Source organism: Cervus elaphus, chromosome 1 (assembly GCF_910594005.1).
Source record: "Cervus elaphus chromosome 1, mCerEla1.1, whole genome shotgun sequence".
NCBI lineage: Eukaryota > Metazoa > Chordata > Mammalia > Artiodactyla > Cervidae > Cervus > Cervus elaphus.
In genome coordinates, this window is record NC_057815.1 from 45,014,190 (window position 1) to 45,038,718 (window position 24,529).

Consider the following 24,529-nt stretch of genomic DNA (forward strand, 5'->3'; position numbering starts at 1 on the left):
GACATTGGCCAGCTGACCTGAGAGCTACTTTTGGGAAGAAAGTCCAGTCCTAAACACTGAGGGTGGATTCCTATCATATGAAGCAGTTGTTGAGGCCAGCAGGATGTGTGGACACAGATTCCTCCAGAAGGAAGCTTGGGGGAACAGGTACTTGGAATCATCATTCGTTTATTCACTTGGTCAGTCAATAAATATTTAGAGGGTGCCTGCTGTACTCTGTCCTAGACAGTGGGGATTCAGTAAGACACAGATGGAAATCCCAGTTATCACAGAGGTTAAACTCTAGTACAGTGAAAGGAAGATTCAGATTTCTCAGGATCTTCCAAAGGAAAGCAGAAATACCAGCAATGACTTATTGTGAAGCTCCTGGTCCTGTCTATACTTTGGTGTGTTTTTTGTCCAGGAGGGCAGGTCTCAGACAAGAATCCAGATTTCTAGATAGTTCTCATAGTCTATTCTTTGGAGAAAAAAAAAACAGCTCCCCCTTCTTTGGTTCTTCAGAGTTTCCCCTGCAGAACAGAAAGCATGGATTGCCCTCTGAGGATGGGGGTCATTAGCAGATGTAAATTTCTTCTCCCAATGACCCGGGCTTAGCAGAGTCAATACATCTAAAATATTAAACCAGAGGAATCAGAGGAATAAAGAAAACATATCTTTAATCCATGATACAGAGCTTTGGAGCATCTTTCTAAGGCCCTTCTTTTAGGCACCAAGTATTTTACTAACAAGTGGCCCTTGGTTCAGCTTTTACATCTCACTGTGTTTGAGGCATGATTAGCATTTGTTAGAAAAGAGGGCTTTTGGATCTTTCTACCCCAAAGGCTTTTCATCTAAAGCCAAAGCTGCTTCCCCACAATGGATTTTAAATACCACCCAGATAGTTCATAGAAAGCTTCCAGCCCCACTTTCCCCTCCCTCAGTAAGGGGTAGAGAGGGTGGTGGGTTAGCACTTTTAGCTGAAGCATGGTGGGGCGGGACCGGTGGTCAGTGGCGGGGTGGAGGAAGGAGTTTGGAAGGAGGCAGGATCCCAGGATGAAGGCGGAACAACAGCTCTGCTATCCCTGCTTGGAGAGACTGTGGGACAGAGTAGGAGGATCCGATTTACCTGGCTCTGTTACCCGTGAGCTGTGTGACAGTGGACAGGCTGTTTAACCATTTCATGCCTGGGTGATAACACCTCCTAGGGTCATTAGGAGCACAGCAGGAGACAGTGCAGGTGAGTTCATTAGCACCTACACATACCAAGTAGTTAGGAAGTGGCAGCTATGGATTTTGTTTTTTGGGTTATTCTCTCCACGGGCTTCTCTGGTGGCTCAGACGGTAAAGAATCTGCCCACAGTGTGTGAGACCCGGGTTCGATCCCTCGGTTGAGAAGATCCTCTGGAGAAGGAAATGGCTACCCACGCCAGTATTCTTGCCTGGAGGATCCCATGGACAGAGGAGCCTGGCGGGCTACAGTCCAGGGGAGTCACCAAATTGAACACAGCTGAGCAACTAACACTTTCACTATCCTCTCCACACATCCCTTGTGCCCCCGCCCCCTTGGATCTGGCTTCCTCTTACCATCACCTCTCTCCTCTCTCCTCTCTCCTCTGTCTCAGAGTTCAGCCATCCCTCCCAGGCAGCCCAGTCCACCTCCCAGCCTCCTCTCACATGGCCTGTCTTAATGTCAGGTGCCTCCTGGGGCCTCGATCATAATTGAATATTCCACTCTCTTTCCCTTTTTCTGGGCTGATGCCTCCGACAGTTCTGAGCCTTTGGAAGTCAGGGTATGCTGCCCGGAGCCAGCTACTGCTCAGTCTCGTGGTGGTGGTGTCTTCCCTGGGCTAGTGGCTGATTTGCATTGATAACTTAAATCCATTTGAGTGGCTCTGGGGCCCTGACCAATGCCCTCAGCCTCACATGTGTCACCCTGTGCCTGGGGACTGCACTTCAAGGAGATGAAAGAGATCTTAGTGATGGCATTCTTGGTTGTAGAAAGCAGAGGCTCTGGGTGAAGATGGTAGCAATCCTACAGGGTACCCTTGTGCATGCTCTTGGCAATAGGCAAGTTTCAAAAACTGCACAAATAATGAGTCACACTTGGGGTAGGTGTGTCATTCAAGAGAAGCAATGGCAATTTCAGAACCAAAGGTGATGAAGTGTAAAACTAAAGATGCTGGGGTCTGGAGTTCAGCTTTATTTGGTGGTTGAAACGGAGACTGGGAGATGGAAAGTATCATATGGGGTGTTAATCAATAACAACCTGGGTCCCCTGGAGAAGAGAATGGATGCTAACTCCAGTATTCTTGCCTGGAGAATTCCATGGACAGAAGAGCCTGGTGGGCTACAGTCCATGGGATTGCAGAGTCGGACCCGACTGAGTGACTGAGACTTTCACACACTTGGACACTGGAAAGATACAAGTAGCAAACCACCTCGCTTCTATCTGGTTCACATAGATTTTCATACAGCGAGTTTATCTAAAGTGAAGGTCACCTATAAAGCTCCCTCAGACCCACGTCTGATCCCCTCCACCTCTCTGCCTGGTCACCATCATCGCCTCGGGCTTCTTGATGTTTGATTTCCTGGCTCCCTCTGCACGGCCCACAGATCTGAAATAAGAGGGCTGGACGAGACCTATCAGGTCACCTCCCCGCCTGCCTGTCCCTTCCCTCCTTTCTCCCGTATCTTATCTCCATCTCGGCCTTTCGTGTGCAGGCAGCTCCCACAGGCCTTGCCCTCCTCTGTTCCTATAGATCCCTGTGTCTCCTGTGGCGAACATATTAGAGCTTAACTAAGCGCCACCCCCTTATCACCCAGACACCCGGAGGCGCCGTGCCTGCTACTGTCAGAGCCAGTTTGAGGCTTAATTTACTGCAGAGCGGAAAGCAGGAGCCTTCCTGTCAGCCCCTTGCCTCTGCCAGGGTCTGTCCCTCTGAGACCAAGCATGCCATCAGCTGTCCACGCCGTTTCCCCTGGAAACCCAGAGGTGCCTGGTTCTCAGGCCCCTCGAGGCCCCAGTGATGGGCAGAGAGCATGAGGTTCCAGCTGCCTGGCTGCCCCTCCTGCACAGGCTTCTGAGCTTCTCAAAGGCTCCGCGGGCACGACCTCCAGCGATCCAGAGCTGTTTCTAGTAAGTGAGGGCTGAGGCCGAGCAGGGCCCTGTGGGGCTCCTGGGCATAGAGGCCTTTCTGCCCCTCATTTCTTGTAGGCAAGACTCCAGCCTCCATGACCTCTGAATTCCAAAGGGCACAGCAGTTGCTCATCAGGAGAGGAGCAAGCAGGAAACCACCTGTTGTTCAGTCGCTACGTCGTGTCTGACTCTTTGCAACCCCTTGGAAAAGCCCCTGATGCTGGGAGAGATTGAAGGTGGCAGGAGAGGGGATGACAGAGGATGAGAGGGTTGGATGGCATCACTGATTCAGTGGACATGAGTTTGAGCAAACTCTGGCAGATGGTGAAGGACAGGGAAGCCTGGGGTGCGGCAGTCCATGGGGTTGCAGAGTCAGGCATGACCTAACGACTGAGCTGAACTGAACTGAACTTGACGGCAGCACTTCAGGCTCCTCTATCTCCCAGAGTTTGCAAAGATTCATGTCCATTGAGTGATACTCTCCAACCAACTCATCCTCTGCCACGCCCTTCTCCTTTTGCTCACAATCTTTCCCAGCGTCAGGGTCTTTTCCAATGAATAGACTGGACCACCTAAGACCCTGCACATACCCTAATCTTGTCAGCAACCCCACTCTTTTGAAACTTTGAAGAAGAAAGAAGAATGCAAGACTGTTACTGCCTTGATCCTTATTGAATACTCCTGCCTGACTGGATGCTACTACTGCTAAGTCACTTCAGTCGTGTCCGACTCTGTGCGACCCCATCCCTGGGATTCTCCAGGCAAGAACACTGGAGTGGGTTGCCATTTCCTTCTCCAATGCATAAAAGTGAAAAGTGAAAGTGAAGTCACTCAGTCATGTCTGATTCTTCGCGACCCCAGGGACTGCAGCCTACCAGGCTCCTCCGTCCATGGGATTTGCCAGGCAAGAGTACTGGAGTGGGGTGCCATTGGATAACCTCTCCCTATTACCCAAAGAGGGGGCCATAGTTCTTGAGGCATTAGCCTATGGTGCTCCCTCTTTGCCTGGCAAAGAAATAAAGCCACTCTTTCCTTCTCTACAACTCTGCCTCTATGTTTCTGTTTGGCATTGGTGCACAGAGAGCCAAGATTTTGGCAACAGGGCTAACATTCCTCCATCAGCTCACTAGAAAGACTCCAAGTCAGCATAAGGGAGAAGGTGAGAAGCCAGAAAAGAAGGCATCCAAATAGTGATGTGTCATTCGACAAGTGTTCCCTGCTCCCCTTTCCTCAGCTGCCCACATCATGTATACATAATAGGGACTCAGAGACACGTTGAATTACAGTGCTAAGAAATCAGGAGGAGAAGGGGACAATGGAGGATGAGAAGGTTGGATGGCATCACCGACTTGATGGACATGAGTTTGAGCAAGCTCCGGGAGTTGGTGATGGACAGGGAAGCCCGGCGTGCTGTAGTCCATGGAGTCGCAAAGAGTCAGACACGACTGAGCAACTAAACTGAAGAAATCACCTGGCCCAACTGCCTCCTTTTACAGAAGGGGAAAACTGAGGCTCACAGTCTTTCCCAGAGGACAGCTGAGACCACACATCTGAAAAGTGACATTAATCTCAGTAGCTCTGTTGTGGGCTTGCCAGGGAGTGGCTCAGAGAGGAGCAGAGGGAGATCAGAAATAGGTCATAGGGTCGCTGGGTGGTCAGGTAAGGCCTCTGGGCCAGGCCTTGGAATGACTGACAGGTGAGGCACAGGGCAGAGGGCATCCACACAGAAGGCTTAATAGTATGCTCGAGGCAGGAAAAAAAATGGGGCACTTTGGGGCACAATGACTGCTGGGCCTGGCTAAAACAGAGAGTGTTTATGGGGGCTGTGGCGATGGCCAGGACTGGAGAGCTGTGTAGAATAGGGGTCAAGACCCTAATCTTGGGTTTACCAGCATCATGGGATTATCACCTGAGCCTCAGACTCCCCACTTGTAAAATGGGAATACTATGAGTTCTCACTTCATGAGGTTGCTGCAAGGACTGAGATAATGCACTTAGAAAACTTACAGCAGTGCCAGGAGTCAGGTGAACTCTTGATAAATTTCACCTATTAGTAGTATTATCAGTAATAGAACTATTATTGTAACCCCTCCTTCATGGGATGATTGTAAGGCTTCGGGGTCCCTGGTGCCTGCATGTGTAAAGTCCCTATAAATGGTATTGCTGCTTCTGCGGTGATCTAAGGTTGAGGCTTTGAGTGATACGTCATTGGTGACAGGATCCAAAGACAGGTGTTTCTTTTCCTTCCAGTTTTATTGAGATATAACTGACATACTGCACTGTATAAGTTCAAAGTATACAGCATAATGATTTGACTTACATACATCATGAAATGGTTATTACAGTAAAGTTAGTGAATATCCATCATCTCACATAGATACAAAATTGAAGAAATAGAAAAAAACTTTTCCTTGTGATGAGAACTCTTAGGATTTACTTTCTTGACTTTCATATAGAACATACAGCAGTGTTAATTATACTAATCATGTACTTAACCTGCTTAGTTTTTTTATAACTGAAAGTTTGTACCTTTTGACAATCTTCATCTAATTCCCCCTCTGAGCACTCCCCACCTCCGGTGAGCACGAATCTAATTTCTTTTCTGTGAACTGGTTTGTTTATGTTTGAAAGATAATTGACCTGCAACACTGTTGTTTGCTGCTGTGTATCACAGTGATTTCATATTTCTATGTATTACAAAATGATCGCCATGATAAGTCTAGTTACCATCTGTCACCATACAAAGATGTTGCGTTATTATTGACTATATTCCCCATGCTGTTCATTTCATCCCTATGACAGCCAGTGGCAGTTTTGAGATCTCAGATGCTCTGGGTCACTCTGACCAGGGACGTATCCATCCTGGGGCATGAGGTGCAGAGACCTGGCTCTGCACCCTCACATTTCCCCTCTCGGCTTGGAAGTCAGCAAGGCCATCCTTTAGGTCCTGGTCCGTTCACAGAGCTGAATGGACCGTGCCCTGGAGGCTCCGGTACAAGGAGGAGACGGTCCTTGGCGCTGATGGAGGCGGCCGTGTGCCCCGCGCGGACGGTCAGGGCTCTGCTCTGTGCTCACTGCACAGCATGATCAGGCTCACAGAGACACCTTGCCCTGCCGCTCCACTCGGGCTTCAGCGCCCTAAAGTGCTTTCACATGGAGGACTCTGAGCTCTCCCGGCCTCTGCTCCACATAGCTCTCAGCTCCCCTTGGCCCTGATTATCACAGGAGCTCAGAGAGCACCCTACTGTAAGTGAAGAGGCCCCAGTTATCTCGTCCCCACCCAGGAGACTACCCCTTCCCTGGAGGGCTTGAAGTTACTGAGCCTATGAGTAACCACTCTGGACCATCTGCATCACAGCCAGGCCCTTCCCCTCCCTGTGAAGACTCAGAGACGGTTAAGTTCCCATAAGCTCCTCCGGTCCAGCCCAGGTGTCTAAGGAGACTTCACATCCAGGCCTGAGCTGGTGTCTGCACGGGAAGAAGTTTCCCCTTCTTACAGCACCCCATCGTGGTGTTTTATTCCTGCAGCTGCTCTGTCAGTTGCCTTCCAACTCCTCTGCTGGCTGGGAAACTTGGTTGCCATGGCAACATCACTCACCTCTCCAGGGCTCCCTGGGAGGCAGAAGGAGAGTGCCCCTCCCGCCCCTCCATCCCTCAGACTGCTCAGAGATCCTCAAGGGACGACCGGGGCCTGCAGAATTGGGGTTCAGGAAGTTTTAGAGCTGAGGTCCTTTATAACTGATTTTCATTTCTACCAAGCAGGCATCCTTCATAGGGAATGAAAGAACAATTCCCAGGTCCTGGGAATTCCTCAGGCCCCAGCTGCTGGAAAGATGATAATTCACTTTAATTGCACTCATTTTGGATCATTTCAGTTCAGTTGAGCAAACATCTATTGAGTAATTCCTTTTTGCCAGGACTGAATAGCTGTGACCCCTACCTTCAAGGAGTTTCAGATGCAGTGGGAAATGGAGATGGACACTCACAAAGGCACAGGTCCCCAGACCCTTGAGACAAGATGTGTTTAGATTTCAGAACTTTTCAGATACTGGAAAGGTCATGTCCTGCTTATACTATACATTAAATAACATTTCAGATGGGGCTTGGGGCTGAACCCCACACTCAAAATCAAATGCATACTTACATTCAGATAGTCACATATTATAAATATCTTCACATCTATCTATTTAGATCAGATTTTGCCACTAAATGAGTTTGATGAAACCATCTGCTGTCAGAACTTTTGAGATTTTGAAACTGAGAATAAAGGATTGTGACTTTCTCTAAGAATTTTTTTTAGGAGAAGCTTCTTCATATTGGGGTTTACCTGGTGGCTCAGATGATAAAAGCATTTGCCTGCAATGCGGGAGACCTGGGTTTGATCCCTGGGTCAGGAAGATACCCTGGAGAAGGAAATGGCAACCCACTCCAGTACTCTTGCCTGGAAAATTCCATGAATGGAGTAGCCTGGTGGGCTACAGTCCATGGGGGCGCAAAGAGTCAGACACCACTGAGCGACTTCACTTTCACTTTTCTCCATATTGAGACCTGGCAAAAAAGACCTAGCTTGGGGCAGAAGCAGGCTAGAAAGTCAGAGAACAGGGAAATTGATCTTTCCGGCATAGAGCTGGCTCAGAACCACAGAGGGATGTGAGTATCGAGAGGAAACGGTGCTTTCTTGCCAATGGGCAAAAACTGAGCTGGGCACTGGAGGATCAGTAGGAGTTTTCCAGACAGAAGGGCAAGAGAAGACATAGACCATGGTAGTTTATAGGTGCTAAAGTACTCCTTCTCAGAAAAGTGTTTTCAAACGAATAGAATTGCATAGATAGGATGCAGAGGGAAACCAATTATATGAAAATGAGACAGGAAAGGGGCAGGGCACCTTTAAAAAGAATGACATAGCCCGAGGACACTACATAAACCGATTAGAATGAACTAGATCTAAGATGGCAGAAAAGCCGCCTTCCACTTGACCTTGAGCCCCAGTTTATGCTTATTGTAACACATTGCAAGCTAATTTACACACCCCAGGCACCATGACGGTTCCAAGGACAACCACAAAAGGTCCACAAAAAGTGGGCAGTGGTCCAATTTCCAAAAATCCCCATCCCTTCCCTAATCCCATCCTTCCCCTCAAATTGGTCTTCCTCAATGGCTATGCAGGAGATGTAGGAGGTGTAAGGTCCATCCCTGGGTCAGAAAGAAACCCTGGAAAAGGAAATGGCAACCCACTCCAGTATGTTTGTTAGAAAAATGGATAAAGGAGCCTGGTGGCGACAGTCAATAGGGCTGCAGAGTCAGATGAGACTGACCACCCATGCATCCCCCAAATTACTGGAATACTCCTCCCACTCATTAGCCTATGAAATTACCCGTTCCGATAAAAACTGGCCACCCCTTACCCTGGAGGTTCTCTTGCCTTCTGAGATGGCCCACACTCTGCCTATGGAGTGTGTTTCCTCTGTGAGTAAAACTTCTTTCACCTCACTATGGCTCGCTCTTGAATTCTCTCCTGTGCGAAGCCAGGAGCCCACACTTGGCAGCCATCCCAGGGTCTCTGACATGACCCGGAATGTGACCCATGCTTTTGAGCTCCACACTCTTTCCTGTGACAGACATGCAGTTAAAATATTTTGATAGTGATATATAAATATACATATTTCTTTATTAATGTACTCAATAGCCAGACCTAGGATCAGGTCTAACTACTAGTGTAATTTCGAAGTAATTATGAATATGAATGGTATTTCAAGATCTCTGCACTACTATAATATGATCTGAAAACACTTGTGATGTCTATCAATGACAGAGTCGCAGTTACTGCTAATATACTGTGGTTTATGGCCTCTATTCCAAATTGAAGGGGATGCTAAATTTCAGTTAGGGGTTAGAGAAAATAATGCCATTTTTCTTCCCCCAAACGTTCACAGACCACTGACTTCTGCCCATAGATCTCAGGCAGCAGGGTTAAGACTGCTGGTCTAGTTAGAGAGACCAGCTTGGAACAGACTCAGATAAGAAATTGCGGGGTGTGAACCAGGTGAGCTTGTGTGAAATGAGAGGAGAGGTGATGGAAGAAAGGGCTGGAAGGGTCATATCTTGAGAAGATCAGACCTGTCTGGATTTTACTTGTTCATCAGAAGACATTTTTTGATAATGAAATTTTAATTTTTATAATGATGTGTTATGAAAGGAGTACATGCCCATTTATGTTAGAAAGTAGAGAGAAGGAGAAAAGAGCATCACTTAGTGTTCCACTGGTCAAGGCAATCTCTATTGCGATCTCGGTTAGTCACTCGTGGCTGAGGGAGGTGGTGTGGCGCGGTGGTTAAGGAACCAACCCTGGAGTCAGGAGTCGGGGGTTTGAATCCTAACTCTGCCCTTTAACTTTCCTGTTTTCTTATCTGTAAAATGAAGGTGAGATAGATAGGATCTCTCTCATCAGGTTGTTTCCAGAATTAAGTAAGTCAATTCATATAAAGTGCTTAGAATGGGCCATAATTAGCACTTAATAAATATGGGCTTTAATAACCTCTTCTTCCAATCACTCCTCAGTGCCTCACTATTTTCTGTATTTGCTTACTTGTAACCTTCATATAGATACACATATAATTTTATATCCTGCTTCTTTCTCTTAATATTATTACATAAATATTTTTAATACTATTATAAACTGTTCATAAGCATTTTAAATGCCTAAGTAATATTCCACTTGGGTATATGACCCACACTTTAGATAACTATTTCCTGATGATGGGACATTTAGTTTATTTCCAATTTTCTGTGGTTAGAGTTGAGTGGGCTTCAGTGTGGTTCAATGGCTATTTATTGAGCACATAACTCTTGATCCCACCCTGCTCGGTGTGGAGGGCACAGAGATAAATAAGACAAGCTTGCTGGCCTGTAGGAGCACACAGACATACGTTTAGGATTATAATTGGCCTCAGTTTGGAGAGCGGATTGGAAATGAAGAATCCAGAGACAGCCTTTAGGAGGCAGATAGTAGAAGGGCTGACGGAACTGACAGTGGGAGTGAGAAGGAGAGGATGGTGGGGGATGAGCCGGTCAAAAGGTCAGAACCTGGCTGCTGGCTGTTGTAGCTCGTGAGTAGATTCAGTGAGAGAAGGCAAAGAAGAATCAGAGACCATGATTTGAACTTCAGAAGCTAAGGGGTGGTGGGGAAGGGGATGGTAAAATGAAGTAGTTAGGAGTTTGGGCTCGATGCCCAAAGTGAAAGTGTTACTCACTCAATCATGTCCGACTCTTTGCGACCCCACAGACTATAGCCTGCCAGGCTCCTCTGTCCATGGAGTTCTGCGGGTAAGAATGCTGGAGTGGGTTGCCGTTTTCTTCTCCAGGGGAGTCTTCCAGACCCAGGGATCGAATCTGGGCCTCCTGCATTGCAAGAAAATTCTTTACTGTCTGAGTCCCCAGGGAAACCCAGATGGAGCTTTAAATTCAAGCCTGGCCCTATCATATATGACCTGTGTGACCTTGATCAAGCTACTTAAATTTTCTAAGCCTCAGTTTCCCCATCTGTAAAGTGGGGATACTAATGAATCTTCCTGGAAGCATGGTGATCAAGTCAGATTATATGTGAAGAGTATATAACAGACATGATGTATTGGGAATAATCATAAGAGTCCTGTGGCACATCAGTACCACTCTAAGCGTGTGTGTGTGCTCAGTCATGTCCGACTCTTTGCGACCACACGGACTGTAGTCCACCAGACTCCTCTGTCCATGGGATGTTACCAGAAAGAATACCACTCTAAATACTTTGTATGTATTAATTCACCTTAATGCTCACAACATCCCTACAGGAGAGGCGCTCTCAACATCTCAGTTCTATAGATGAGGAAGAAGGCTCGGGGAGTTTGGGTAACTTGCTTAAGGTCTCACAGCTAGTCAGCAAGTGATCCAGCCAAGACTCATACCCAGATAGGCTTGCATCAGAGCCCATGCTCCTAAGGACTGTGCTTTCTCTCTCTCTGCCTCCCTCTGTCCATGCTTAGTGCAGGACACCAGAGGCAACACCCTGCGGCAACACCCAGCAGGCGTTTGGAACTTGTTTTGAACCCAGGACATCTGTCAGAGTGTAGGATCCCCTGGGCAGAGATGAGTGGAGGCCGCAGGTAAGGATGAGATTGCCCAGGGAGAGTGAGGCATGGACAAAATCTAAATTTAGTGGGTAGCAGAGGGAAGAGGAGTTGGCCAAGGAAGTGAGAAAGACCTGTCAGAAAAGCAGATGAGAAGCAGGACCAGAAGGTATCATGAAATTCAAAAGAACAAATGTAATCAGTAGCATCAAATGCAGCAAAAGAGAGATAAGAACTGCTAAGAGGTCCTTGGTGACCGTGGGGAAGCAGGTACAGCAGAATGACAAGGCGCGGGGACCTGGACTGTAAGAAGCTGAACAGAGATGGGCGAAGTGTCTACAAGGAGGAGGGCAGACACGGAAAGTGGCTGCGAGCAAGTGGGACGGTCACAGCAGACTTGAATTCCAACACTGACTCTGACTTTTATCAGGTGTGTGACTTTATGGGTGTCACTTAACATCCCTCAGATGCTGTTTCCTTATTGTTAAAGTCAGGAACTGAGCTTCAGCCCTGGGGCTGCTGGAATTTGATGGAGTTTGACGGCCAGTGAACTCAGAGCTCCTCCCTGGCAGTAAGAGTTGACTTGGCTGAGATCACGTGCTCTAATTTCCATGGAAGTAGCTTGAACTTTGATGAGCGTTCTCCAAAGGTAAATCTCGCCCTGGACTTCCCTGGTGGTCCAGTGACTGAGACTCCATGCTCCTAATGCAGGGGGCCTGGGTTCCATTCCTAGTCAGGGAACTAGGAATGCTACATGCCACAACTAAAGATCCTGCATGCTGCAATGAAGATCGAAGATCCCAAGTGCTGCAACTAAGACCCGGTGTACTTGGATAAAATAAAATAAATACTTAAAAAAAAAATGGTAAAGCGTGCCCATAGTCTCTGGGGATGGTTCTGACAGTACTGATGAGCCCCCCTTGGGCACCCACCGCCCACAGCCTGTCTGTCAGCTGAGATCTGTGATGTTGTATTGATTGGACCCCTGCCTGTGCCTTGGGCTGAGAGAAGACCCCCCCACTGATCTGTTCTTTGTGTGATAAACCACGGCACCAGGATTTGAACTCTGGTGCTCTACCCACCCCCGGCGCCCATGAGAGCCAGGACTGGCTGTGTGGGCCAGTGGTTAGGACTCTGCTTTAGGAGAGAGAGCATCCAGGTGGCAGATGTGGCTTTCCAGTTGACTCCATGAGGATCCTTGGGCTGATTCCTTAACCTCAGTGTGCTGTGACGCTTTTTAAATTTTTGTTTATTTTTGGCTGCACTGAGTTTTCATCACTGTGCATAGGCTTTCTCTAGTCATGGTGAGCGAGGGCTAACCTCCAGTTGTGGTGTGCGAGCTTCTCATTCTGGTGGCTCCTTTTGTGACACGGGCTCAGTTGTTGTGGCTCATGGGCCTAGTTGCCCCAGAGAATCTGGGATCTTCCTGGACCAGGGATCGAACCCGTGTCCTCTGCACTGGCAGGCGGATTCTTCTTCACTGGACCACCGGGGAAGTCCCTGCCCTGGCTCTTGATGTTGAGTAGGAGGAAAATGTGCCCAGAGTCAGGCTTTGAGTTTTGTGGGGAAGGACGTCTTACAGTACAGCTGGGAATCACGGGGCATAATCTGAGGGGCGGCTCTTTGGTTCTCATATCACTGTGTGTGTCTTGAGAATTGTCCTACATTCTCTGTCCATCTGTTTTATCCTTTTTCCCTCACTTCCTTTCTCAATCTATAGCATTTTAAAATCTTACATTCTCTCCTCTTCTGACCACGTGCCTCATCTACCCAGTCATTCATTCAACAAACTTGAAATAGGCCCCTAGAAAAAACATCATGCTAGAGACAGGGAAGCATCAAATGGGGATTGAGAGATAAATACGGCTCAGCTCTGCCTTAAAGGGGTTTTAAATCTAGTGAGAGGAGTAACACATCTCAACAGTAAACCGAAATTGACCCATTTACAAGTGTCTTAGAACCAGGGGACAATCCATGGGCCTTGGAGCCCTGGGGAGGATGAATTCCACGTAAAGGAGGTAGGAAGGGGTAAGGAGGAGGTGGCATTTGAGATGCTCCTTGACATGTGAGTGAGTGAGCATCCAGGGGAGAGGAGTGAAGAGTGTCTCCCCGGGAGAGGTGCAAGGTCATAGAGCGTGCTGGTTGGTCAGGAAAGCACCTGTTGGATTCAGGGAAGGTGGGGGGCGGGTTGGGTCAGGCTCCAGGCCGGGTGAAAGGAGAGTGGTGTTGAAAGATGGGGCTCCTCTCTGGCACCCTCTCTTGTTCTCCTGCTCTCTCTCCTGCTCCCCTTAACCTTCACGGAGCTGCTTTCTTCTCTCTGCCTGCAGCATCCTCACTGTCTTCCATCTCTCTGCTTGTCTGCCTTTCCTCCTCTCTAGACTCTCTTCCAGGGAGGTGGGGAGTGATAGATTGGACGCCGGCTGGCTGTTCTGTGAACTGAGCCCTCGGCCCCTGCAGCAGCCGTGTCCGGGCTCCCAGCACCCATCCTGCAGGCCAGGCCAGGGGAGGGCGGGGGAGCAACGTGCAGGTTTCCACCATGCACTTCCGTCCTTCGGTGACAGCCCAGACAATTTATACATCCTGTTGGCGGAGGCCATATGTTGAAATAACCTAGGTCATTTCCTCATTTAATACCATCCATAAACTCTAATAAAAATGTCCAGGAGCCCAGTGGTCCAGGGGAGGAGAGGCACTGGGTTTGGAAGGGTGGGAGGGGGACCAGGATGCGGATGGGTGGGAGGTGAGGGGCCCTCAGGGGAAGATCAGAGGACTTGAGGCTGAAGCCCACACCCCACCTGATGAGCATCTTGTTTCCTTTCCTGCTCCCCTCGCTCTGTCCTGCTGCTGGCTGCAGTGTGTCAGATTCTCCCCAAGGGCGTGGTCGCTGTCCTGGGACCATCCTCCAGCCCAGCCTCCAGCTCCATCATCAGCAACATCTGTGGGGAGAAGGAGGTGAGTGCTGGGCCGGGGTGGGGGCACTCTCTGTGGGCTTGCGGCCTGTGCCTGGAGCCCAGAGAGATCCTGGACTCCTAAGGGCGGGTGGTGTCACTAATAGCAACCATACAAATCATAGAAGTGGGCCTTGGTAGGCACTTACTTTCTTCAGTTTGTTTGGATGGAGGGGACTCAGAGGAAAAGTTTCATAACAAGGCATTCAAGCTGAGCTCTTCCAAGTCTTGGGGCCCTGTGGCGGGCAGGGCAGAGGGGGTCCCTTGGTGGCTGAGGGTAGAAGGAGAGGCTGGGGAGGGTTGTCCAGGGGAGGCAGAGAGGGCTAAAGTCTGAGCCCCACAGGAACACTCCAGAATATCTGTTTAGATATTGGGATTCTGGGGAGGAATGCCTTTGGGGCCAAGGCCTTGCCACATTTGGGGGCTTCCCTGGTGGTTCAGACGGTAAAGAATTTGCCTATGATGCAGGAGATCCGGGTTTGAGCCCTAGCTTGGGAAGATCCCCTGGAGAAGGGCTTGGCAACCCACTCCAGTATTTTTGCCTGGAGAATCCCATGGACAGAGGAGCCTAGTGGGCTATATAGTCCATGAGTCACAGAGAGTCAGACTCGATGGAGTGACTAACAGTTCCACTTGCTACATCTAGTGCTGAAATGCAGTTTGAAATCTTACTTCTATTTCATAAGTTTTCTAAAAAAGAGATTTTATTTTGCTTTCTTCTTCATTCACCAATTCCAATGCTTATTTCTCTAAAGTGTTAGGTCCATTCCCTCTAGTTCTCATTCCCCGGGAGATAAAAATGCTCGGTTCTTAGGGAAATGACAGGGCAAAGCTTTGGACTGTATTTGTGCACTAAATCTTTATTCTAAAAAAGAAAATGGAAACTTTTTAAATGAGAATTATTTACACCTACATTAAAATCTTAATGAGTAAAATAATGTAAAAGAGAGAAAAAGAAGATGCTTGGGCATGAGTTTCTGAGAGAGGGCTTGCTCCCTGTTCCAACAACTCTCTCCTTCCTTTTCCCAAAGGAGAAAACAAACTGGAACCTTCCGTGATTCTACTGCTGGAGACTTTCCTAGTCCATCTTGGAATCAATCAGTCCTTCCCCTTCAGATATATTCCTGGGAGATGATGGCAAAGTGACAGTGTAGCCTTCCAAAGGACTTCTAGACAGGTCATTTGGGGACAGATGGACTTGATGGTCAGGAGCTGGGGAGGGGGCAGAGCAGAGGGACTGGGGAATGGAAGGGTCAGACTTGCACCTGTTATAGGAGCCTGGAGGCTCAGACTTCTGGAAGCTTTAGCCTTGGGAGGGTCCAGTTCTTACAGCAGGACGGGGCACCTGCTTCGTGAGTTGCCCTCACGGGGACAGTGGAGCCACAGACTGGCCTCTGCCCACCCCAAGAGGCTCTCTGGAAGCCACTTCCTTGATGCCTGCACTTCTGTTACGATCAGAGGGCTTGGTGAGTCCCCAAGGCTTTGAGAAGAATATTAAATCTTCTCTGTGTTATGAGCCCGCTCTAAGAACTGTTACCAGCACAGTAGAATGCCCTGTGGTCCCAGCCCCAGTCCTGCAATGGGTCTTTCTTACCACTCCCTATAGGTGGAGCCCCTGAGCTTCATGCCGGAGGTAAGGTTTGTGCGGAATACTCCCTATCCCTACTCCCAGCCATCCTGAGAGAGGACTCCTGTGCCAGCCCAAGCCAAAAAAGGAGCTTCTGTCCCACCGCAGTCCCTTCCAGCATCTCACAGCCCTCAGCCCCCGTGAGCTGGACCTGATGTTTAATTTAAATCTTTCTCACCGGCTCCAAGTAACAGCTCACATCTATGGCAGGCTGTTACTTCCTGCTCGCTGTGATCTTCACCAAGTGAGGTTGCCAAGCTACCCATTGTCTCTTGTCTTCTCTCTCTCTATTTTTTTTCTCCCCTCTCCCTCCTCCCCAGCACTTTCATCACTGTCCCCTGAAGTCATCTCCCCCCTCCCCAGTCTCCACTCCAGAATGGCTTCCTTTTGGGGTTCAGGGGTTATTTTATCTCAGTGAACACATCCTTTAACCCTGCTTGGCATTTCAGGCCGGAGGCGGAGACCCTGAGTTGCACCCATCTTCCCATCCCACTGCCCGGGACTCCGTGCCATTGACCAGCCAGACAGGCTGTGCTGCCCAGGGAACCGCCAGACAGTTACCCCTCATCTGTCTGGTCATGTTCCTTTCAGAGCAACCTTTCCTTTCCATTCAGATTATGCATTTCTTTTAATATTTTATGAGGCTGAACTGCCTTACACTGATTCCCCTCAGCTTCAGGAAAAAGAAATGGAGTCCTCACTGAGGAGTTCATCCCTTTAAATGCTGCTAACATCCCTGCAGGTCCTGCGGCTGGCGGCTTTCTGCCTCGCTGTTCTTCCCCTCCATGCTGCTCACCTCTTCCCCCGATCCACACCTCCATGGTGATGTCCTAGGATGCATTTGTAATTGCAGGTCAATTACCAATTGATTTCTGTCCGAGAGAGAGAGTCAGCAGGTCTGGCCTGGCCATCCCCACCTGGACCCATCAGAGTGTCTGGCTGCTTCCACAGCAGCATTTAAGATGCTGGACTGTGGGAGACTTCCCACCAGCCCCTTCCTAGGGATACCCCTCAGCCCCCACCCCCTGTACAAACAGCCCCAAGAGCTTGTCCAGGAGTTCCTAGATTTGGGAAGAAAGGGGAAAGGGAAGGAGAAAAGGCATTGCCTTTATCCCACATGTTAGGCACTCAGCTAGTACATGCTTCACACACAGGGTCTCAATTTATCCTCCCAAAGCTCAAGAAATACCTGTTGTTTCTCCGTGTGAATGAAACCTAGAGAGGTTAAGCAGTTTGCCCTAAATCACACAGCAGAACCTGATGCAAACCCAAACTCGAAAACTCTTTCTCCTGAGCCTTCACTTTCCTGAGTCTTTTCCTGCTCCATCTCTGGGATCCGCAGATCCATGGGAATCACTAAGGGTGCTTTCTATGGAGGGTAAGTTAGCTGCTGATGGAACCCAATAGGCTGGATGGCCACACAGGGAGGGCCTTGGGCAGCGATGCTGAAATGTGTGAGCGAGCCAGCCTGGCTACCCTGCCCAGCCCTGGCCTCCAGCTTACCCCTCTGTGAACTTTTTTCCATTCACAGTTCGTTTGTGATTCATTTAAGACAGATTGTAAGGGTTGCAAAATATCGGTGGGAAGAAAGACCCCTTATGACACACCCCAGGTCAATGTCACATCTGTCATTACTCATCAGGCTCTCTCCCCAGTGCTATGCTTTTCAGTCTCTGCCGGAAAATATTGGTTGCCTTCTCTCTATGGTTAAAGGGCTAATCCTAGTTGAATTCAGGAATTTTCTCCCTAGTTTCTGCTAAATCTTGACCCTCCCCTCATCCCGGTCTCAGGGGAGCTCTGGTCTCTGGCTGACTTCTTCCAGAAGCTTAAAAGGATAAGTTAGCAGATTTTTCCAGAGACCATGTCAACATCATCCCAGACTCTGGGCCAGCCCAGACAGAGACAATTTCTGCAATCATGCCTGAATAACCCAGTCTGGGAACCAACCAATTCACTATCGGGGAGTTCTTCTTGCTGTCTACCCTCAATCTTGCTCACTTTCACGTTAGTTCAAATGCACACCCATAGTAACCTGGCCCTTACACTGGGCACCCTAAGTGAGCTTGAAGGATGAGTTTTCAGCCCCATCTCTGGTAGAGATTCGGACAGCCTTTAGTTCTTCTGACTCTGGGTACCAGGGTGACAGAATACAATCAAGGTGGATGGCAGCTTATTACATTTTAACTTTCCTATTACCTACCCAATAGCCTAAGCCGCCAATAAAGCAGCCATCACAGCCTGTTAATATCTATTTCTGGGAGAACAGGGGCAGAAGGCAGGGGCAGTGCCTCCCGGAAATGTCAGTAATAGATGCAGAGGGAACCTGACACTGTCCTAATGAAGCCAAAGCAGGTATTTATTTACCTGGCTCCATTCAGAGGCTCTCTAGTCGGTTTCCCAGCATGCAGCGCTTGCCATCCTCACGTGTGTCTTCAGAGGAACACATGCCAGGCTTTACCCTAGAAATTTTGTCCGGAGCTGGTTTATACATCTGTTGGCTAGACTGGGTTGAAGGGGCCCCTTGGTTAGTCCCCAGGGCAATATATTTCTCTTTTTGCCATCTCTGCTCTGATTCATTAACTACAAATAATATAAGGATTATGCCTTCAAGAGCCCTTTGTCTCGCTGCCTAGCAGGAGGCAGTTCCCCCTGAAAATAAAGACCTATTGTTTTGCCTTCTTGAGGCCACAGAACTCCGCTCCACGGTCCACAGTCCGTTTATGCAGGTCTCTGGCTGCATGGTTTCCCATCCTGGGTCTCGAGTGTTGTCAGAGATGCCATCTCATCTTCCTCCTATGGCGTGGGTGCCCTGACTCCCACAAGCCCCATCTCTTACCAGGCAAAGGTCGCTCATGGAAGAATCTGCCCTCTGCAGCCTTATCTCACCCGTCCCTCTTTTCTTTCTCTCTCACTTGTTCTCCAATCTTCCCCGCTGCCCGTTTTTTTTTTTTTTTTTTTTTGCTCCTGCTCCCAGGTCCCTCATTTCAAAGTGGCCCCAGAGGAGTTTATCAAGTTCCAGTTCCAGAGATTCACAACCCTGAACCTCCACCCCAGCAACACCGACATCAGCGTGGCTGTGGCTGGGGTCCTGAACTTCTTCAACTGCACCACCGCCTGCCTCATCTGTGCCAAAGCAGAATGTAAGTTTCCCCAGGCCAGCTGCGCCCAGATGGTCAGGTCCTGTCTGTGTCAACAGGCTGGTTTGCCCCTCCCTGGCTGGAGACCACACCCCGCCGGGGAGGGCTCTCTCTGATCTTAGAGGCACTAGAGGATTCGGGCCTTGCTGGGTGTCCTTGGCTGTTTGTCCGTCTGTGTATGTGAAAGAGAGAGCAGTCCAGGGGCCCCCTTTGTCAGAAACTCCCCGGGCATGGGCCGAACAGCGACGAGCTCGTTTACAGGGAGACTGGCCAACCGCCAAGACTTTCTGCATCTGAGAATGCAATTCCCACATTTTCAGCCTCATTGTTAAGGAGCTACACAGAGAGAGAGAGAGGGAAAATATAAAATTGGATGCATTTGTATTTGATGGGTTGAAGAGCTTCTTTCGTTGGAGAGCAGGTTTTGCTGATGGAACAAGGTTCAAGGTCAATTCCTGGTAAAGTTTTTTTTTTTTTTTTTTCTTACAGATGCAGGTTTTAGAAATGTGTTTTCTCTGACTCTCAATTTGTGACATAAATTTAGTGTTTATGAGATTTAGCTAATTTAGGCCAGCACATTCCAGCAAATCTGTGCATCTGTGTGCTCCGTGGCAGCTGTGCACCCACATGCACTCAGGCAGGTGCCGGCCACTGGCCCCCACTGGGGCCCAGAGTGCAAGCCCCCGGCATCTGTGTCCTGCGCGGGTTTTACCGCGCGGGTCTGGGTGGGCTGCCCGGGCAGAGGTGCACCATTCCTGTTCGGCCCTCTATGGCTTCTCAGAACCGCTCGGCATGGTAAGTCCTTCCTCCAACCTGGAATGCCCACAGCATCTGAAAACAAAAGCCCCCTCTCTGCCAAGGGCCAGACCCATTTCTTATGGGACCTTTGCACCTCACTGCCCCCACTTATACATTCAATCATTTATTTAATACAAAATGAGTACTTGCTCAGTGCTACCCAAGAAACAAAGTAACTGAGTCCCAGCTATGCATGTTTTTCAAATATATATATATATATTGTTTTATTTGGCTGTGGCGGGTCTTAGTTGTGGCAGGTAGGCTGTCTAGTTGCGGTTCATGGGCTTCTCTGTAGTTGTGGCGGGCAGGCTCAGTAGTTGCGGCACGGGCTTAGTTGCCCCGCAGCGTGTAAGATCTTAGTTCCCCAACTAGGGATCAAACTTGCATCCCCTGCATTGGAAGGTGAGTTCTTAGCCACTAGACCACCAGGAAAGTCCCTATGCGTGTTTTTTTTTTTTATGCTTTATTTAATAATTCAACAACTTGGAGGTTTTGGAAATGTTGGAATGTCCCATTTTAAAATTCAATACACTTTAAAATCCAGTTTCTTAGTCTCTCTAGCCACACTTCAAGTGCTCAAAAACCACGTGTGAACAGTGTAGTAGAGAACATTTCCGTCCTCACAAAAAGTTCTATTGGACAGCATTGCTTTAGATGATAAGGTTTTGTGGACAAAGCATTTTGTAGCCCCCAAAAGAGAGAGAAATGTTTAGATAACACTTCATTCTATCTCTCCCTCATGGAGAATTTCAGCACACATTACCATGGGCACTCTGAGTTGTCCTGTGGCCAAAACAGCTATTTACCTCAGCATTTTCCAAATAGGTTTGATCATATGCCCCCAAAAGGATGCTGATCTAAAAGCCCACACAGGATGCTAGTATTCGATGGAACACAGTTGGGATACATTGCGTTCCACCAGGTGGCCTTCCTCGCCTGGCATCTTTACACCACTGAAAGGTTTAACAGAATCAAAGATTCTCCCTGGGAAATTTCTGCCACCAGCCCACTCAGGCAGGACTGAACTGGCTCACCCCATGCACCCAGCGGGGATGCTGAAGGACAGGACAGGCTGTAAATATGGCCAGGCAAAGGTTGCTCTGCAGCCCTTGTCTGTGCTGGGTTGCAGTGTCTCACCAACCTGACAGGAAGTCCTTTCTTGTGTCTAGCCACAGTCCCTCTTGCTTTAAAGCTGAGCCCTGTTTCCTCTGCTTCAGCTCTTACTGGGTTTTGGGACGTGAGTTGCTCAGACGTTGGTTAAGCACCTGCCGTGTGCCAAGCACTATGCTAGATATGGTTGCCTCCTAGCCCAGGGCGCTTTCCATTGGAATTGACATTCTCTGACATTCAAACAGTTCCTTGCAGATTGCAAAGCACTTTCACTGATGTTTCCCCACTTTACCTCCCTCTTTCCCAGTCATTCCGAGCTGAGCAAAGAGTCTGGGAGCTGCTAAGTGATTTGACTTGAGGTCACACAGCTGGTACGTGACAAATCTGAGCGGGGGCTTCCTCCTCTCTGGCCCCTCCCACCCTCCTGGGCTGCGCCAGGCTCAGGAGGGCTCAGGGTGGGCCCTGCAGGGCAGGCACCGTGTCCTTGGCAGGGCAGAGATCTCTCTGGAACTGTGCAGCCCCTTCCTCCCTCGAGTGGGTGCAAGACGGCTGAGCACAGACAGCAGTCCCGGAGAGGATGAGTCTGCTCAGGTGCTGGTGAGGCCGGCCCACAGCCCGGGCGGGGCTCATCAACCACACAGTGCCGCCTCTGCTCCGAGGAGAAGAGCTCATCTCTGGAGGCTGCTGACTGACTGGCCCCACCTCCCAGAGGCGGAAGGAAAGTGGGGCAGAGCAGAAGTTCAAGGGCAAAGAGGATTAAAAATCTAATCAAAGGATGAAGAAATGAGGGGCTGAAGGGAAACGCAGCTCAGAGCTTGGGAGGAGACACTCTTCCATCTCCCTTATTAATGCAGGGCCGAGAGACGCTGCAAGTCGAATTAGGAACAGGAATCTAATTCTGTTTTCCTAGCGTCAAAATTAGGCATAACAGAGATCATTCCCTGGGGAATCACGCCGCTTACGCTCCTTCTTCCCCAAAGTAGATTTTTAATAAGCAGGTTTTGGACCAAGTACAGTTGTATTGTGGATTGCATTATTTTTCTTTAATGGGAAAAAAAAAAAATCAGAACATCTGCAAGTATCTAGTGCTAGTGAGCTTGAGGGAGGCAAGGTGAGGAGCCCAGGCGTGGCTGTCCCCATCACCCCCACAGGGTTGGGGGAGTTTGCTGTTAGGAGACTTTCAACAAAAGTTGGGGTTCCCCACCGTGGTCCCTGAGTCCCCTTTGGTGAGATCTCCCAGCCCTGCCACAGAGTTACCTTTTGAGACCCTCAGGCTGGACCCAGAGACTCTTCATTCAGTTCAGTTCAGTTGCTAAGTCGTGTCCGACTCTTCGCGATCCCATAGACTGTAGCACACTAGGTTTCCCTGTCCTTCACTATCTCCCGGAATTTGCTCAAACTCATGTCTGTTGAGTCGGTGATGCCATCCAATCCTCTCACCCTCTGTCACCCTCTTTTCCTCCTGCCCTCAGTCTTTCCCAGCATCAGGGTCTTTTCCAATGAATCGGTTCTTTGCATCAGGTGGCCAAAGTATTGGAGCTTCAGCTTCAGCAATAGTTCTTCCAATGAATGTTCTGGGTTGACTCTTCATGGTCACAAGCATAATATGCTGTGCATTTTCCTGGCATTGCTATACATAGTTCAGATCATCTTTTTGTTTGTTTGTTTTTCGTGCTTGCTTTGGCATTTCTAAGTATTTTAATGTTCTTTTGTGTGTGTGTGGCTACAAGTTCTGTGCCCCTACACCCTCTGCCGCTTAGGTACCACCTCTGTGACTCAGAATCAGAAGCCTGGGTTTGGACCTTGCTCGGCCTGTGGGTTCTGAGCTCTGCCCTGCATCTCTCCTGTTCCAGACTTTAGTCTCTGTGTGCAGTGCATTCCTATTCAGTTGTATCCGACTCTTTGCGACCCCCTGGACTGTAACCCACCAGGCTCCTCTGTCCATGGGATCTCCAGGCAAGAATACTGGAGTGGGTTGCCATTTCCTGCTCCAGGGGACCTTCCCAACCCAGGGACTGAACCCTTGTCTCCTTTGGCTCCTGCATTGCAGGTGGATTCTTCACCGCTGAGCCACCTGGGCTGACCTGTTTGGTCTCTACCCAGGAGTAATGATGATACCTGCTTTCTGGGCCATTGTGGGGATAAATCCACAGTATGTGAAGAAGCTTAGGAAACAACAAAAGCAAGTCTCAGGTCAGAGACGCCTGCTGGGCCCCAGCAATTAATAAACAAACAGGGACTTCCCTGGGGTTCCAGTGTTTAAGACTCTGCATTTCCATCCACTGTAGGAGGCTCAGGGTTCAGTCCTTGACCGGAGAACTAAGATTCCACATGCCGTGCAGTGCGGCCAAGAAAATTAAAAAACAACAGCAACAAAACAACAAAGAACTAACCCAATCAAACAAACACCCTGGAGAAACCGAGGGGAGTCCCCGGGTGAGGTTTTTCCCACGTCCATCCTTGCTGTCAGAGAAGGGGGCAGCCTGGATGGCCAAGCAGGGCAGCAGACGGTCCTCCTGGGAGCAAGAAGCCTCCATCCCCTCTCTGTCTCCTCCTCTGACCCCCATGGTCTCGCCCTTTCTGTCTTTTCTTGGGGCCAGGTCTGGGTGTGGGATGGGACAAAACTGAAAGGTGGGTAAAATAAGCCCACTGTTCAAGCATCTGAACTTGTTCCATGCCCCTGCCCCTCTCAGGACACCTCGGACCCTCATCCCTCTCACTCCATCAGAATCTGCTCCCTGGAAAACTAGGGCGTGAAGACAGCACAGCTGAGGCACGTGCACCTGTCAGGGAAGGGAGTGGCCACGCACCAGGTTTTGGTGCTCCGGGCAGAGTGGTGGGTTCATCACCTCCGTGCATCCTCACCACCATCCTCTAGTCCATGTTACGTCAGCTGCCGCTCACAAGAGTTTAAAGTGAAAGTGTGAATGGGCTTCCCTGGTGGCTCAGCTGGTAAAGTGTCTGCCTGCAATGCAGGAGACCCAGATTTGTTCCCTGAGTCAGGAAGATCCTCTGGATTCACCAGAAGGGAATAGCTACCCACTCCAGTATTCTTACCTGGAGAATCCCACGGACAGAGGAGCCTGGCAGGCTACAGTTCACGGGGTCGCAAAGAGTCGGACACGACTGAGCGACTAACACTTTGGCCAGCGGGAATGTTACGATCTTCCAGGATCAAAGCCTGAAGCCCAGGGGATCAGCCAGTGGAGAGGGAAATGATCACTTATTCCCACTTGTGGATACAAGCATCCTCTGTGTCCCCGGCAGACCCATCACTTAGCTCTTTGTGTCCTTGTCCCGCAGCCCCATCCAACCCCGGCTGTGCCTTTCTCAACCTGCCCATCCGTCTGCTGCCCCACCTCCCAGTCTCAGAAGCCAGCCTCCCTCCTTCTTCCTGGAATAGCCAGTCTGCTGGCTTTCACATCGATCCATCCCATCACATCCTGAGCGATACTAATAGGTTCCCCAGTTCCCCTCTCAGCCTTGGACTTGGCAGCTAGGCCCGCTGCTGGGCTAAGGGACCCGCAGGATACGGGGGTCAGGGTGGAGCTGGAGGGGAAGCTGGGGAAAGAGCAGCTTTGAACCCCTCTGGTGGCAGCTGCGTTTGACAAATACCTTAGTTCCATTAAGGGGTTCCTAGTGGCACAGATGGTAAAGAATCTGCTTGCAGTGCAGGAGACCCAGATTCCATC

General features: G+C 49.4%; 1 protein-coding gene across 2 annotated transcripts in view; it reads left to right on the forward strand.

Annotated features, from left to right (window-relative positions):
- Positions 1-24,529, forward strand: part of GRIK4 (glutamate ionotropic receptor kainate type subunit 4) — a 485,478-nt gene that overhangs the window by 299,646 nt on the left and 161,303 nt on the right. For both annotated transcript variants that reach the window (XM_043901237.1, XM_043901238.1), the window contains exons 4-5: positions 14,072-14,169; positions 18,767-18,932. In XM_043901237.1, coding sequence (XP_043757172.1) covers positions 14,072-14,169; positions 18,767-18,932 — 264 coding nt within the window. The remainder of the gene's footprint in view (positions 1-14,071; positions 14,170-18,766; positions 18,933-24,529) is intronic.